This window comes from Geotrypetes seraphini, chromosome 4 (genome assembly GCF_902459505.1).
Source record: "Geotrypetes seraphini chromosome 4, aGeoSer1.1, whole genome shotgun sequence".
Classification (NCBI taxonomy): domain Eukaryota; kingdom Metazoa; phylum Chordata; class Amphibia; order Gymnophiona; family Dermophiidae; genus Geotrypetes; species Geotrypetes seraphini.
Genome location: NC_047087.1, coordinates 107,473,548 through 107,490,659, shown reverse-complemented (window position 1 = coordinate 107,490,659; position 17,112 = coordinate 107,473,548). Strand labels below are relative to the sequence as shown.

The following is a 17,112-nucleotide window of genomic DNA, read 5'->3' as shown; positions in this document are numbered from 1 at the left end:
CCATCACACGCCATCTGAGAATTACTTTTAATTCCTATAAAACATTTCTTTTCACAGATCAGGTACAAAATAGCAGTTGATTTGCTTAATTCCAAGTACAGTTTTAGCTCCTGATGCAACATTAAATCTTCAGTTCCAGCTGTGCAGGTCAGGAAGATAATGAGAATGGCACCTAACATCCGCAGACCTTGCGTAGAAAAGGCTCCATCTTTCTGCATTACTGGCAGGCTCCATTCCATCACTGGAGTTTTGGAGGTTTGAAATGAATCCTGCACCTTTCACTAAAAACCTATGATAAAACCAAATGAGAAGAGTGTTAACATCTGGTTCCTGGGAATAAACACTCACTCCAATACTTAGTATCTCAGGGGAAAAGCAATTGGATGCAGCATAGCTTATGATGCCACATTGTGAGCTTAAGTTTCAGAGCAGCAGCAAAAAATGACAGAGGCAGAGCCATAAGTTTGAGACCACTGCTATATTATGTATCCTTACTCATCTGCTCCATCTTCACCCACTTTCATCCAATGAAGCACACTTGTCTTCAAAAGCCCAAGCCTCACTGATGTGGTTTGTCTATAATATGCCACCAGCCTGCCATTTTTTCAAGTTTATATACAAGTACTTTACAAAATATATGCCACAGACAAGTCTTGCTACGTACACTTGCTTTCATTTTTAACGAAAGTTTACCTCACATTGTGGGGGGCGATTTTTAGTAGTCGGCATAGCCACAAAGGTATTTAGGTATTTTTCTGTATGTACTGTACTTTTAGCTAATTTTCTAAAGGGAAGATACAGTTTGTCTTAGAAAATTAACTTTAATATGAACATAAAAAGTGCCTGTGCACTTTGCACCTGCTTGTAGTTGCAAGAGAAGGCAGGCATGTGTAAAATAACACATACCATGGAAAATGTGATAACGCAAACTGTTTTATACCCATGATTAATATATTACATGACACATGATAATCTGTGTGGGATATACTGCAAGTTCAGTGTGGCTCACAATTTAAGAAGTCCAAGCATCTCCAGAAATAAAGTTCAATGCAAGTATAATACATGCCTTAAAAATAAAATCTAATCAATACATTAAACTAAACAGAAACCCAGGGCTACTATATATTATACAAAATAACATTCTCCAAAGGAAGAACAAATACAAAATTACAGTTGACTATTCCAATATTTCTTAAATAAAAAGGTCTTCAATACTGCCCATAGAACATCAAATTTTACAGAACTATACATGCACTTTTTACCAGCTCTGGGGGGAAGGTAATAGACAGACCATGTAAATAGCTTTAAAACTTCTTTACATGTTGGCAAGGCAATAAACAGAGTGCACCAGTAAAGAAAATGACTGGCATTGTGCTGCAGTGCCATCAAGTGCTAATAATTATACCTCAAAACTCTCAGGATATATTGTTATTTAAACTTTTCTTTGGAGGGGGCGTGGCTTGGCTGTGAGACAGAATGGATGGATAGTTTCTGAGCTCTTCCCTTAAATGCCCTTTTTGGTTTATATATCAGCATTTACTAACCCAAAAGTTGTTATTCCTTTATTGATTGGATGGCGTCTGGAAGGCAGACAAGATTAGATGCAGTGTTAACAGCAGGGACAGCAAAAAGATAAAAAACTTATCCCCCCCACGCCATTAAAAGTCCTGCTGCCAAAGGACTCAGGAGAGCAATTTGAACAGCTGATGGCAGAACTTAAGTCAATAAAGGAATTACTGCAGGAAAATCGGGTAGAATTACAGGCAGTACAAGAAGAAATGGCTAATATGTCATTACAGTTAAAGGTAAGCAATTCCCAGACTGAACAGTTAGAGCAATGGGTAATGGAATCTGAAAGTCAGTTGAAGCAGTGTAAAATTGATCACAAGTCTGTTGCCAGATTAGAAAAAGAATTAAAGGACTCTAACAATCGGAGCAGAAGATGTAATGTTTGACTATTGGGACTTCCTGAGGGTGGTAGAGGGAACAAGTCCGATAAAATTTTTGGAGGAAAATATACAAAATTTGCTTTCACTCAAATTTCAATTTCCGTTTGAAATTGAAAGAGCCCACCACATTCTATCGCGTGCTGGGATTAATCAGAGTGGCCCTAAACCGTTGATTTTCAAAATGCTTAGATTTCAGCATGCCTTTGAAATCCTTAATGCTGCCAAACAAATGAAAAATATAAAGTGGCAACAAGTAAAGCTTTTATTTTTTCCTGATTTCACCAAGTTAACTGCAAACAAAAGAGCAATTTCTGGGTTTGTGAGAGCAGCTGAGACAACTAGGAGCCACATATGGATTTTTTACCCTGCAGTTATGAGGGTGACTAATAAAGATAAAACTATCCATTATGAAGAGCCAAGAGTTCTGCAAGAATATATAAACCAGCAATCGGGACCAATGACTTAATTGGGTTTTGTGTCTACGACTTATGATAAATTTTGTTGATTTAATAAATTCAGCATTTACTAAGGGCTCCTTTTACTAAGGTGCGCTAGCGTTTTTAATGCGCACTAAAGATTAGTGTGCACTAACCACGTGCTAAACAAAAAATACTAACGCAAGCTCTATGGAGGCATTAGCGTTCAGCGCATGCGGCATTATAGCATGCTCTAAAACCACCTTAGTAAAAGGAGCCCTAAGTTTTGAAAATAATTTACTAATAATGGATTCCTATGGATTGCTAACATCTGCATTTGATTTAATGATCCTTCACAGTTTCAGGTTAAGCATACCTTTAAAATTTTAAATTGTCAGATATTCTGCCTTTATCATTATGAATGGTCTGTGAATGGGAGAGTGCATTGGAAAATCTGCTTCCGGGATGATTCCTTTTTTCAGCTGTCAAACTTAAATTTTAACACCGTTTTTTTCTTCACTCTTCATTCCTTTAACTGCACTGGAAAAGCTGTTACAGGGCGCTGGAATTTCACTTCAAAGGCAGCTGATAATAATATTGTCAATAACTCTCTCTCCTCAAGATCTTGTTTGATCACTGTATGGTTACAACTCGCTGTTAAAGACCTGCGAAGATAATTCTTCACTTCTCATTCATTTAGATATGACATAAAGCTGTTAAAGAGCACCGAACCTTTACAGCAGGAAATTCAGACTTTAATATCCTTGCTATCTCCCTTTTTCAAGGCCTTGTTTTGGCTTTGCATGGCTTCTACTGTGGAAAATAAATCCGGAAATAGATACTTTTGATTTCCTCCCAACTTCTAATTTATTCTTATTGGATTTGTGAATGAGGAGTCATTCTCCAACACACAACAGATAAAGACCATCTGTAGGAAATAAAAATTTTGAATGAATTTTGAATGAATTGAATATATGGTATAAAAGGTGATAATTACTGCAAAAGTTACTGAAATAGGTCTAACATATTTAGGAGTTTAAGGATATTTTATAGAAAATGTCTTCAATTGTTAGTGGAAATATGTTGTAGGGTATATCTTAACTTACATATGTTATTATATTTTACTTATTGTATATGTATTAACATATATCCATTTAACTAAAATGGGGGTATTGTTTTAACAGATTGTTTTAGTGTAGACATGAGATTAAATGACAGTTTTTATTTTATTATTGTATTAAAGAAATGTTTTAAGTAACTTTATTTATGTATGACATTACAATCACAAGATGTTTAGGAATATATGTTAATATATCTATTTAAAAGCATAAGCAGAGTTGGGAAGGATTTAGGGCATTTGGAGGATTTGGAAGCTGTTAAGTCTAGTGCTTGCATCCAAGTTTTTGTATTATTTTAAGGGGTGGGTTATGGGAGGGAGTAGGGGTTATTTTATCTTGGGGTTCTGGATGTATGTGGAAAGAGTAATTTTTTAAATTGAAAATATGATATTAAGATTCCAGTCAGGAATACCTTCATATTTAATTAAATGGCTTTAAAATTATACTCGTTGAATGTTAATGGACTCAATCATCCCATCAAGAGGAAAAAGGTACTTAATTTTCTAAAACAGTAACAGGCAGATATTTATTTCATACAAGAAACCCACTTGCCAGCACTGGAAGCGGTCAAATTAGAGGGGGGTTGGATAAAACATTGTTTTTTTGCTCCAGCAATAAAGAAAAAGGCAGGTGTGGCAATCCTGATTAATAAGATTTCTGCTAAATTTGATAATTTTCAGGCTGATCCAATGGGTAGATGGCTCCATGTTAATATGACTTCAGGAAATGATACACTGAAGCTTTTTAATATTTATGCACCAAATACAGAATTCTTTAAAAAGCTCCAAGTAATTCATTTGCTTGCTACGTCTAATTTAATTGTACCTGGAGACTTCAATGCTGTAATAGATCCAATAATAGATAAACAACCGAGTAGACAATTAAAATAATTAGATCTGGATAATCTTATGCATACATGTGGATTAAAGGATATATGGCAGATTTTTCATTTTAATGCTCGAGAATTTACACTTTGTTCCCAGGTTCATAAATCATTCTCAAGAATTGATTATTTTTTTGTTTCGGCTCATTAAATTCAACAGTATCATTAAATTCAACTGGATCATTTTGTCGGATCATGCTGGAATTTGAATAGAATTTCAATTTACTAAAGAAGATTCTTGTAGACCCGTGTGGAGGTTTAATAATACACTACTTGCAGACTCAAACTTTCTTGAGGAAATTCAAATAAAAATGAATGAATATTTTCAAATCAATACCTCGGAGGAAATCTCTTTGGAAATTATATGGGATGCCTTCAAGGCTATTGTAAGAGGGCAGATTATTTCATATTCGGTGCATGTTAGGAAACTACTTAGATTAGAATTTTCTAATTTGGAACAAATTATTTTGACTTTAGAGTCATAATTGGCCTTTTCTTAAAAATCTTTATTGATTTTTTTTTAATCTTTATTGATTTTCCAAACAGTGCAAAACACAAATATATATACATATAATAATGGCAAGCAAAGCACATTCATCTTACAGACATACATGAGCAATCATTTTAACCATCCCACCCACCCAATAATTAACAAGAAAACACAAAGCCATAGAATCTTTCAATAACCTTTCCCAATTTGAAATAATAGTGCATTTTCCTCTTCCACCCGCCCACCATGGATGTGTATACTGAAAGAGCCAAAAATAAGATCAATTATTATTCCTTACAGAATTTTGTCAATGGTTCCCAAACATCCATAAATTTCCTATAATGTCCCTGTTGTATGGCTATCATACGTTCCATTTTAAGTGTGGCATTGAGATTCCCACCAGAAAGTATAATTTAACCGAGCCCAGTTTTTCCAGTTCTTCAAAATAAGTTGTATGGCAACTCCTGTCATGAAGAGAAGTTTGTTATTATGAGAAGATATTTGGCTTTTAGCCCTCAATGACGTGTCAAATAGCACAGTACTGTACGTCAATGCCACTGGATTTTCCAATAATTTATTCACTTGACCCCCAAATGGATTTCAAAAACTTAAGTATCAAGGGACAGTAGATGATCCAATGTCCCTACATCGAGATGACAGTGCTAGCATCTGTTAGACTTGGAACTATCTAATTTCTGTAATCAAACAGGGGTCCAAAAAGATCTATGTAACAAGAAAAAACATGTTTGTCTCATAGATGCAGACGCCGTATATTTCATCCTCAAGTCCAAATTTAGAGTCACAATTGGCTTTGAAATGGGAACCGACTGCCTTGTTGAAGGCTAAATATAACTATAATGAGATTTCCTCACAATTGGCTAGGAAAGATTTGTTTTGTCAGCAAGCGGTGTATTATGGAAACTTGAATAAAGTGGGAAGATTATTGGGTAATTATCTTAAAGCTAAAAAGAGAACAGTAAAGAATGCGGCTATTAAGGATGAAAAAGGTAAAATGTATACCCACATTTTGAATGTTTTAAATCAATTTCTGGATTACTATAAAGCTTTATATTCTGAGCTATATTTAAACAAAGAAAATGAAGGAAGAGTTTTTTAAAATTTAATTATTGGACTCAAAATTCCAGAGCTTATAAAAGAAAAACTTGAGACGCCTATATCATTTACAGAGCTCCAGTCAGCATTGAAGTCTCTTAGAGCTGGGTCCACTCCAGGTAGTGATGGATTTACAGTAGAGTTTTTCAAATCTTTTCAAATTATACTGTTACCTCATCTTTTTAAATTATATCAATCACAATTGATGAAGGGTCAGATATCAGGTACTATGGCAGAAGCTTTAACAATTGTTTTGCCAAAGCCAAACTACAGACCTATTTCTTTAATTAATGTGGATGGTAAAATTCAGGCTAAATTATTGGCTCTGAGTTTAACTAAGGCTCTCCCTTATATGATTGGAATGCACCAGATGGGTTTTGTTGCTCAAAGACATTCCGCAAATAATACCAGATTGGCACTTCATATGCTAAATTTAGCAAAAACAATAGACGTTCTGGCCTTCTCTGTTTCTTTGGATGCAGAGAAGGCCTTTGATCGTGTTGAATGGACTTTTATGTATCAAGCCATGGACTGGTTTGGGATAGGTTCCAGTTTTATCCAAATGATTCAAACCTTGTAAAGTTTCCCCCTTAGCCAGATTATACATTAATAATACATTCTCTGAACGTTTTAGTTTAAGAATGGGAGTTAGACAGGGATGTGCCTTATCCCCTTTGGCTATTGTTTTGGAACCCTTATTGTTGGCTATTCAGCAGGCAAATGGAATTCCATTTGCAGGTTGAGACTATAAAGTTTCAGCTTATGCTGAGGATATTTTGCTTCATTTGAAAAATCCTGGATCAACCATCCCTCATTTACTGGAATTGATTGATTGTTTTGGTAAATTTTCTGGTTATAAGATAAATTGGAGTAAATCAGAGGTTCTTCCATTGAATGTACATTGTGTAAAAGGATTATTTGATCCATTCCCATTCCTTTGGAAGGAAGAGAGAATAAAATATTTGGGTATGATTTAAAAAAACATTGGAAGATACAATGACAGTAAACGAAAAATCTTGATTGTTGAAAGTCAAAGAAATGTATGAGCATTGGAACCCACTACATATTTCTTGGTGGGGGAGAGTCCAAACCATCAAAATGATGATCTCACCTGTTGTCTGTTAGCAAATGAGTATGTTACCAGTTTAGAGTTCTTTTTATGAAAAACTAAACGGGATTCTTACAAAATTTCTTTGGCTGGGTAAAACTTCTAGAATAGCCTTAGTATCTTTGTAAAAATCTCAATCGGCTGGGAGGGGGGGAGGTAAATTTTCAAAAGTTTTACAGATTTCATCAAGCATTTATCTTGTGTCAGGGTATGTATTGGATCATTCTTGAACTCATGGAGAATCTGCTGGATTGGCTGATATTGGAAAGTCATCTTATGGCCCCATTACATTTTACTAAAAACTAGTAGGGAAATACTAATATAATTCTGTGATGAAGCTATAAATGTCACTCTCAAAATCACAGCTCTAATTTTCTATGTGCAAACTAGTATATATTTCATAAAATTGTTTGTAAAGTGCTCAGACCCATAACCATTTTAATTTGTGATAACACAAGACTATGGTTAGTATGGGACCATCATTGCTTTTTACGGTCCCTTTACCACTTGCTGTAAACCATCACTAAATGTAAATGACTGTTTTATGTATCTGAACTGGTGAGTGGTTGTTGAAAGCTCATCTCCTTAACCATAGTCTGGTTTAAAGTGCTGGTGCTCTAACATGCAATAGTGTAAAACTGTAGCCAAAATTAAATCGATGACCCCCCCCCCTCGACTCAAGTTTCGTGGACTCTTCCTCAGGAGGGAACACTGTTGAAGGTTTAGTTGATTAAAATCACATAATCAACTAAACCTTAGTATACTACTATTACTGCTCTTAAAATGGTTACGGGTCTGAGCACTTTACAAACAGTTTTCTGAAATATATACTAGTTTGCACATAGAAAATTAAGAGCTGTGATTTTAAGAGTCCCATTACATCTTAGCCATATCTTGAGTATCAAGCTTCTTAGAATATACATGGACAATACTATTTTTTGTTCAATCTGGAATGCATTAAAGTTTATAGATACCGTAACTCTTGTTCCAATACAACAATCTATGTGTCAGTCCCTATGGTTAAACTCCAAGATACAAATTGGCAAGTCTAAAATCCTCTGGAAAGATTGGTTGCAGGCAGGAATACGTACTCTAAATGATGTAATTCTGAATGGGAAAATGGTAAATTTATTACAGTTACAACAATCACTTGGTATATCAAAGTCTCAAGGTTATAAATGGTTGCAGTTGAAGTAGGCCATTCAGAAGGGGGTTCCCTAACTGACATAATTTGAAAAATCAGTACAGCTTGCTGGATCTGTGTTTCCAGACAGATTTTCAAGGACATCAGGCCGCTAAGGGTATAAATTAATATTTGAATATTTGGCAAAAAAACCTAAGACAAGATTAAAAGATATTTGGAGTATAGAAACAAAGCAGCATATTTCTGCTATGCAATGGCCAAAGATTTGGACTTGGAGAATGAGATGTACAGTGTCAGCATCTATGAGACAAACTTGGTTCCTTTTATTATATAGAATTTTTTGGACCCCAGTTAGTTTACAAAAGTTGGATAGTTCGAAGTCTAATAGATGCTGGCATTGTCATCTTGAAGTTGAAGTAGGGACACTGGATCATTTGTTGTTTTATTGTCCATTAATACTCAATTTTTGGAAATCAATATGAGGGAAAATTAATATGATATTCGGTGTCTCTATACCATTGTCTTATGATGTGGTTCTATTTGGCATTTCCACTAAGGATAGCTCTGTTTGTCACTATATATATGCAGTTGGGGGTCCAACTAAAGTTACAACTATATTCCCCAACGCTGAAAATATTTTACACTGATACCAGTGTGATATATATTCCAACCCACATTCATAATATATTTAATATATTATATAAATGAATGTGGTCTCAGGCACACCTCTCCACCCTTGATAATAATTTGTATCCGGTGGGACTTGCTAACAAGTTTGAGTAAGGTGGAGAACACAGGGCTCTGGGGGATCCTTGATAAAGCAAATTTTTTGCGAAACATGTCGGATCATCTAATCCAAGGAGCATGAGAGTATGATGAATTTAAGTTAAGTATGAAATTCATCATAAGAGTTAATTAATACAGTGGTGCCTCGCATAACGGACGCCTCGCACAGCGAACGCTGCGCATAACGAACTTTTTGTCTTGCTCCCTATAACGAACTTCGTTTCACACAACGAAGTCGCCCGAGGGGCCCGGGGGGGGGGGGGCGGAACTACTCTCGCCGCTTCCTAATGTGAGCCGGGAACAGCAGCACCCTCCTGTCTGAATGCAGTGTTCCATCATCTCCCTCCACCTTACCTTAGATGCCGAGTTTTCCGGCTTTCTTTTTCGGCCAGCCACACACTTTCAAAGAGCAGCACATGCGCGCATGCTCTGTTGTTCAATCTTCTCCTCTGACGCAACCGGAAACCGGAAGTTGCAGGAGAGGAGAACATTGATCAACTTCAGCAGCTGCGCGTGCACAGCTTTTTGAAAGCGTGCGGCTGGGTGAAAAAGAAAGCTGGCAAACTCTGCATATAAGGTGAGGTGGAGGGAGGGAAATGTAGGGCTGCAGAACGAATTATTTTGTTTTACATGTATTCTTATGGGAAAACAGGGCTGCAGAACGAATTATTTTGTTTTACATGTATTCTTATGGGAAAACGCGTTTCACACAACGAACGTTTCACATAACAAACTTGCTCCTGGAACAGATTAAGTTCGTTGTGTGAGGCACCACTGTATTTTTACAAAAACTTCTAAAAAATATAAATATGCCTTAAAGGACTAATAAAATAAAAATGAGCACCAGATATGCAAGAAGAATGTAGGCCAATGAAGATACTGATACACCAATAGTCCCACCAGATACTAATTATTATCAAGGGTAGAGGAGGTGTGCCTGAGGCCACATTCATTTACATAATATATTAAATATATTACGAATGTGGGTTGGAATATATATCACAGTGGTTCTATTTGGGACATTATTGAAATTTAAGAGTCCAATCGACACACATAAAATTAGACTTATTCTGATTATGATGGGGTGACCATGCAATTGATAACCAGAAACTGGAAGAACTGGGATAGATTAAATTTTTCCTTTTGGTGGGAAACACTTTGGACTCCTTTTACAAAGGTGCGTTAGGGCCTTAACGCGCAGAATTGTGCACACTAAAATGCCGCGCGCGCTAGCCGCTACCACCTCCTTTTAAGCAGGCGGTAGTTTTTCGGCTAGCGTGCACTATAGCGCGTGCTAATACGGTGTGTGCTCTAAAAACGCTAGTGCACCTTTGTAAAAGGAGCCCTTTGTATTATAGGTACGAAAGAATGAATGCAGAACAATTGGGAATAAAAGATTTAAAGAAATATGGGGTCCATTGGAGACATTTAACAGAAGATTGATTGAATTGATTAAACCTTTAATTCCTAGATGATTTCCACACACATTCAGATAGGGAGGGAAGGAAGGGGGGAGTAGGGTAATTTGTTTGAATATAAGTGCTGTTATATGTTATATCGGAATGTATATTTGTATGCACTTTGTACAAGTTTTGAAAATGAATAAAGATTAAAAATAAAAAATAAACTTTTCTTTGGAGCCTTCAGGGGTGCCACTTAGTCCTCAATTGTTTCATTGGACTAAGGTTTAAACACCCACCTTGTCTATGTAACCTTTATAACTCTCAATGTTTTATACGTTGTATACCAAACGCTCATGTTTTAACCTTCTTATAAAGTTATATTAAACTTCTTTAAGTGAACTTCTTTAAGTGACTTATCTCAAAATTGTGTGTTCGTCGGCCAGGGGAACATGTCCAACATGTTTCGCCAAAAGATGGCTTTATCAAGGACTTCCCCCCAAATGAAAACAGAACCATTCATATTTTTACATTCATTCTACTAACATTCACCTTTACCCAATATTTTTCACTCACCTACTCTTGCCATAGATCACCATCTGCCCCAGGTTTTTCTGCCCCAGGTTTTTCCAGACTTAAAATGGCTCCGACTATATCCACTCAAACTTACAACGCTCTTCAATGATGTCACTACACCACTCGCCAATCAAAGACTTCCCTGTTTAAAACAATGATGCCCACTTGATCTCTAAATTAAGACCAAAGGGAGTCATCATGTTTAATGTATATATCCAGTATTGTTCTTTGAAGCTCAAAAACTTTTCACCCTCCCTACTCTTATTATGTCAATAATTCTCCACTTAATATCTTTAACTTGATGCGGTTTGTCCTTTCAATGCTGGACTAATGGAACTTAACACTCTTCCAGTTATACAGGATTTATGCTCGGTCAGTCTCACCTTTACAGAATGGCTTGATCATCCCACATAAATTACAGGGATACTCTATTACATACACCACCTGTACACTGCCACCACCCCCGCAACACACCCGACATGAGGGATGCCTAATCCCTCCTGCCAGCACATACCCCTAACATTCTGGCATCCCCCTCAAAACAACTCTTCCATTTGCATTTGTCTTCTGCAGTCCTGCTCCCAGCATTTCAGCCGTGAACACAGAACATAAATATTTGTTAAGCAATTCAGACTTTTCCTTATCAGCTTCTATATATTTTTCCCCTTTACCTCTGAGTCTCACAATGCCACTTTTGCTCTTCTTCCTATTTCTGATATATCTAAAAAATGTCTTGTCTCCCCGTTTTACCATGTCAGCTATTTTTTCTTCCATTTGTATCTTTGCTTTCCTGACTACTTGACCAGCCTAATTTTTCCAGATATTTTTGCCTGTCTTCCTCTTTCTGCGTTTTTGTGTAGTTTATGAAAGGTAAACTCTTATTCCTTACCTTCTCAGCTACTACTTTTTAGAACCAAAGCGGTCACCTTTTCCTCTTACCTTTACTTACTTGCCTCACTAAAAGGTCTGTTGCCCTTACAATAATGCCTTTCAGTTTTGCCCACTGCATTTCTACTCCTTCCAGACGTTCCCATCCAGACAACAATTCACTGACGTAATCCCCCATCCAAACAAAATTTTTTTTAAAGTCTAAATTCTTACTTTTGAATGAGCCCTCTCTATACCTGTCTTAATATTAAACAGTATTGTAATAATCAACTATGTGATCAAAAACCTTTTTTTATCTAGGGAAAAAAGACTTCAAGTGCCCATGACTGCCTGATTTTAGAACTTGTCTTAGCAGTCAAAAACCCCTTGTTTTTAATATGTATATTCTTAAATTATTTAGATATTTGTTTTAAATATGTGCATTTCTTAAATTCTTTTCAATATTTGTGCAATAATCAACGTGAGTAAACATAAATTGATACTGTTTGTACTTAGCTTGGAAGTTTAACATCCAAGCTTGATAGGTGCTCAAGATATAAAAGCCCCTAGATTAAAAAAGCTTTTTGATCACATAGCTATTAAATAATACGATTCCACATAAAGGGAGGGTGATCACGATGTAAAAGCATGTACCTTTGTATCCACCAATCATTTGATGTGTAAACGAGGGAGTTACTACGATGTCATTAGCTTAGAAGCATAATAAAAGGGACTCGGAACTAGCCACTGGCAATGCCTCTTTCCCGACTCGTATCCTGTGTGTGTGTGCGCTGTGTTCCATTCCTACAAGTGGCGCCGGGAACAGGGACCCTTCGCCCTGCTTGCTCCGTCTGACGATAAGACTAGGTGCACCTCATCCTCCGGGATCCCCTCGAGTAAGTATGGGAAATTCCCTGTTAGATTTACAGCGTGCTCATGTGAAAGAATTGAAGTATATTCTGAGACATACAGATAGAGAGGCCTCTGATTCACAGTTAAAATATTTAGTACAAGAGATAGGAGAGCACTGCTCCCGGTATCCAGAAAAGGGATCCCTAAAAGTAGAAGATTGGATAAGAGTCGGGAAAGTATAGTATGCTGAGCCTAGGGCGTCGGCAGCCATCTTAATTGTATGGCAAAAGTGCAAATGTGCCTTGGAGAAGGTAGGGACTGAGGCGTCCTCCAAGGTGGCAACGGTCTCATTAACTGTTCCCCCCTGACTATTCCAGTCAGAACACATATCCAAAAATCATACCTCCCGCACAGTTAACTCCAGTACCTTTAAGTGCAAGAGAGGAAGGGCAATTACAAGCAGAAGATATGAAAGATTTAATTCAAGCCTACCCCGTCAGATATGTCCAAGATCCTAATGGTTCAGGGCAGATAGCTACTTATCAACCATTATCCTTTGCAATGTTATGAGAAATTAATAAATCTATTTCAGAGACAGGTTTAAGTAGTAATATCACAGCCGGGTTATTTGAAACCATGGCTGGGGTGCATACCTTAATACCACAAGATTGGAAAGACATTATGCGCATGGTATTGACTACGGGTCAATATGTTATGTGGGATAGTGAATATCAAAGGGAGGCTCAACGGAGAGCTTTACAGTCTGGAGGCTTTATACCCCAGATCAGTTATATGGAACAGAAAATTTCTTCACTATTCCCCAACAAGGTGTACTTCCAACAGAAACATTGACGATAGGGAGTCAAGTGTGCATTCAGAGCATATCATAAAGTACCAGCCTCAGGAACACCAGTTAAAAGTTATGTAAGCATCAAACAAGGGGCCACCGAGCCTTATATAGAATTTATAAACAGGTTACAGGAAGCAATGGGCATTTTAGCAACTGCGGTACAAAAAAGTTCCACTCTAAAAGGCAGTTATGGCTGTGGGAAGCCAGGACACTTCAAACGAAACTGCAAGGCAAATATTAATAAACCGCCCATATTGAACAGAGGACAACCCCCTATTATTGGTCCAAAATGTAAGAAGGGATATCATTGGGCTAACCAATGTCGCTCAGAAACAGCGAGACACAACCCTTCGGGAAACTTCCCATCGGGCTGGTCTCTTGCTCTGGTACAAACAGAGACTACTCTAACCTGCCTCTTGAAATTTCAGGCGCAAAGCCAACTGTGTTAAATTTAAAATCTGAAACAACTCAAAGTACGGGCATAGACTTTGCCTGCATGAATGTGTGTTTTTCTTATGTGACTGATAAGATGGGTCTGAGGAGAAATTAGCAAAGGAGGAGTTGGTCAAAAGCTCTAGAGAGAATAAGGATTTTAACTTCTTATCTTTATAACCTCATATATTTGTAAATTTGAGACTTGGTTCAGAAAATAACAACAATAAATTATATATTTGTAAATGGGTTGAAATACTGGTGATTAAGATGTGGGGTGTTAATTGTCCCTTGTAAACTGGAGTCGCTGTTAAATTTCTAGATTCACGCTGACACTGTAGCTGGGGTCATTTTCTTCCCAAACTACCTGACCTTTGCACCTCTTATCAAGTCTGTTGACAGGCTTCTCCCCAGTTCCTTTGTTTGCTACTCTTCAGTACTGATAACTTTGATGTAACATAAGAACATAAGCATTGCCTCTGCCGGGTCAGACCAGGGGTCCATCGTGCCCGGCAGTCCACTCCTGCGGCGGCCCTCCAGGTCCATGACCTGAAAGTGTTCCCTACCTAACCTAAAATGTCCATACCCTATTCGCTCAATGTCCTGTAAGGTAAACCTCTATCTGTACCCTGTTATCCCCTTCGCTTCCAGGAAGTCATCCAGTCCCTTTTTGAACCCCAGAATTGTACTCTTGTCTTATCACCTCTCCGGTTAGCGCGTTCCAGGTGTCTACCACCCGCTGAGTGAAGAACTTCCTTGCATTCGTTATGAATCTGTCTCCTCTCAGTTTTTCTGAATGACCTCTTGTTTTAGTTGTCCCTGCTAGTCTAAAGAATCTGCCCCTCTCCACCTTCTCTATGCCTTTCATGATTTTATAAGTCTGTATCATGTCCCCTCTCAGTCTCCGCTTTTCCAGGGTAAAGAGCCCCAGCCTGTCTAACCGTTCGGCATATGAAAGGTTCTCCATACCCTTTATCATCCTCGTTGCTCTCCTCTGGACCCTCTCGAGTATTGCCATGTCCTTCTTGAGGTATGGCGACCAGTATTGGACGCAGTATTCCAGATGTGGGCGCACCATTGTTCGATACAGTGGCAGGATAACTTCCTTCGTTCTGGTAGCGATACCTTTTTTGATAATGCCCAACATTCTGCTCGCTTTTTTTGAGGCCGCTGCACATTGCGCCGCCGGCTTCATTGTGTTATCCACCAATACCCCCAGATCTTTTTCTTGGCTGCCTTCCCCGAGTACCGTCCCTCCCATCGTATAGCTGTACATGGAATTCCCCTTCCCTATGTGCAAGACCTTACATTTCTCCACATTGAAGCACATCTGCCATTTTTTTGCCCACTCACTCAGTTTGTTCAGGTCGCTCTGCAGTTCTTTGCATTCCTCAACAGTTCTGACCCTGCTGGAGAGTTTTGTGTCATCCGCGAACTTGATAACTTCGCACTTTGTCCCCGTTGCTAGATCATTAATAAACATATTGAACAGCAGTGGTCCCAGCACTGACCCTTGCGGAACACCACTTGTGACCCCTATCCAGTCAGAGTAGTGCCCCTTTACTCCTACCCTCTGCTTCCTGTCCGCCAGCCAATTTTTGATCCATCTGTGCACGTCCCCTTCCACCCCGTGACTCCACAGTTTCTTCAATAGGCGTTCATGGGGGCACCTTGTCGAAGGCTTTTTGGAAATCTAGATATATGATGTCTACGGGGTCACCTTGGTCCAATTGTTTACTTATCCCCTCAAAGAAATGCAGTAGATTCGTCTGGCATGATCGGCCTTTACAGAAACCATGCTGACTTGATCTCATCAGATTATTTTTTTCTATATGCTCTGATTCCCTGATCAGTGATTCGGCCATCTTCCCCGTAACAGAGGTTAAGCTCACCGGTCTGTAGTTTCCCTGGTCGCCTCTCGATCCTTTTTTGAAGATCGGTGTAACATTCGCTATCTTCCAGTCCTCCGGGATTACCCCTGTTCTCAAGGACAGGTTGCAAATATGCCGCAGTAACTCTGCTGTTTCAACTCTGAGCTCTTTCAGTATTCTCGGGTGGATCCCGTCTGGGCCCGGAGCTTTGTCAGTTTTTAATCTATCTATCTGCCTGAGAACGTCTTCGAGGCTTACCTCCATGCATGATAATTTCCCCTCTTGATCTCCCATGAAGATTTTTTCCGGTTCTGGCACACTGGATGTGTCTTCTATTGTAAAGACCGACGAGAAGAACTCGTTTAGCCTACCAGCCACCTCTTTTTCCTCTTTCACCACTCCCTTCCGGTCACCCTCATCCAGGGGTCCCACCTCCTCCCTCGCTGGCTGTTTCACATATCGGAAAAATGGTTTGAAATTTCTTGCTTCCTTGGCCAGTCTCTCCTCATACTCTTTCTTGACTTTCCTGACTACTCGGTGACATTCTTTTCGATGCTGCCTGTGCTCTCTCCAATTTCCTTTGGTTTTGTCTTTTTTTCCACTTCCGAAATTATTTTTTCTTGTCTCCTATCACTTTCTTTACTTCACTGGTTATCCATGCAGGGTCCTTCGTCTGATTCTTTTTGGATCCTTTCCTAAATCTTGGCATATATAGGTTTTGCGCCTTGTTTACTGTGTCCTTGAATAGGGACCAGGCTTGCTCCACAGTCCGAGTTTCCTTGGAGCTGTTTCTGAGCTTCTTTTTCACCATTTGTCTCATGGCATCATAGTTCCCTTTCTTGAAGTTAAATGTTGTTGCCTTGGTTCTCTTTCCCTTAGGTAATCCTACTTGCACTTTGAACTGAATCATGTTGTGGTCACCGGTTCCTAGTGGTCTCACGACCTCCACACCCTTTGCGGGTCCTTTCAGCCCATTGAGGATCATATCCAGAATCGCTGATCCTCTCGTTGGTGCCTCGACAAGTTGTTCCATGAAGCAGTCCTGAACAGCTTCCAGGAACTCCGTTTCTCTTGCACATTTTGAATTTCCAAGACACCAGTCTATCTCAGGATAGTTGAAATCTCCCATAACTATGGTGTTTGGGTTCTTGCATTCCCTTCTCAGCTCGGCTACCATTTCTGTATCCTCAGCTTCAGTTTGCCCAGGTGGACGGTAGAACAGTCCCATCTTTATCTCGGATCCGTTGCTTCCTGGTA

At 38.6% G+C, this 17,112-nt stretch overlaps 1 protein-coding gene across 2 annotated transcripts in view; it reads right to left on the bottom strand.

Moving 5' to 3' along the window:
* Nucleotides 1-10: 10 nt before the first annotated feature.
* The window catches only part of CCDC58 (coiled-coil domain containing 58), a 53,320-nt gene continuing 36,218 nt past the window's right edge, over nt 11-17,112 (bottom strand). For both annotated transcript variants that reach the window (XM_033943496.1, XM_033943497.1), the window contains exon 5: nt 11-289. In XM_033943496.1, coding sequence (XP_033799387.1) covers nt 239-289 — 51 coding nt within the window. In that variant the 3' untranslated portion in view covers nt 11-238. The remainder of the gene's footprint in view (nt 290-17,112) is intronic.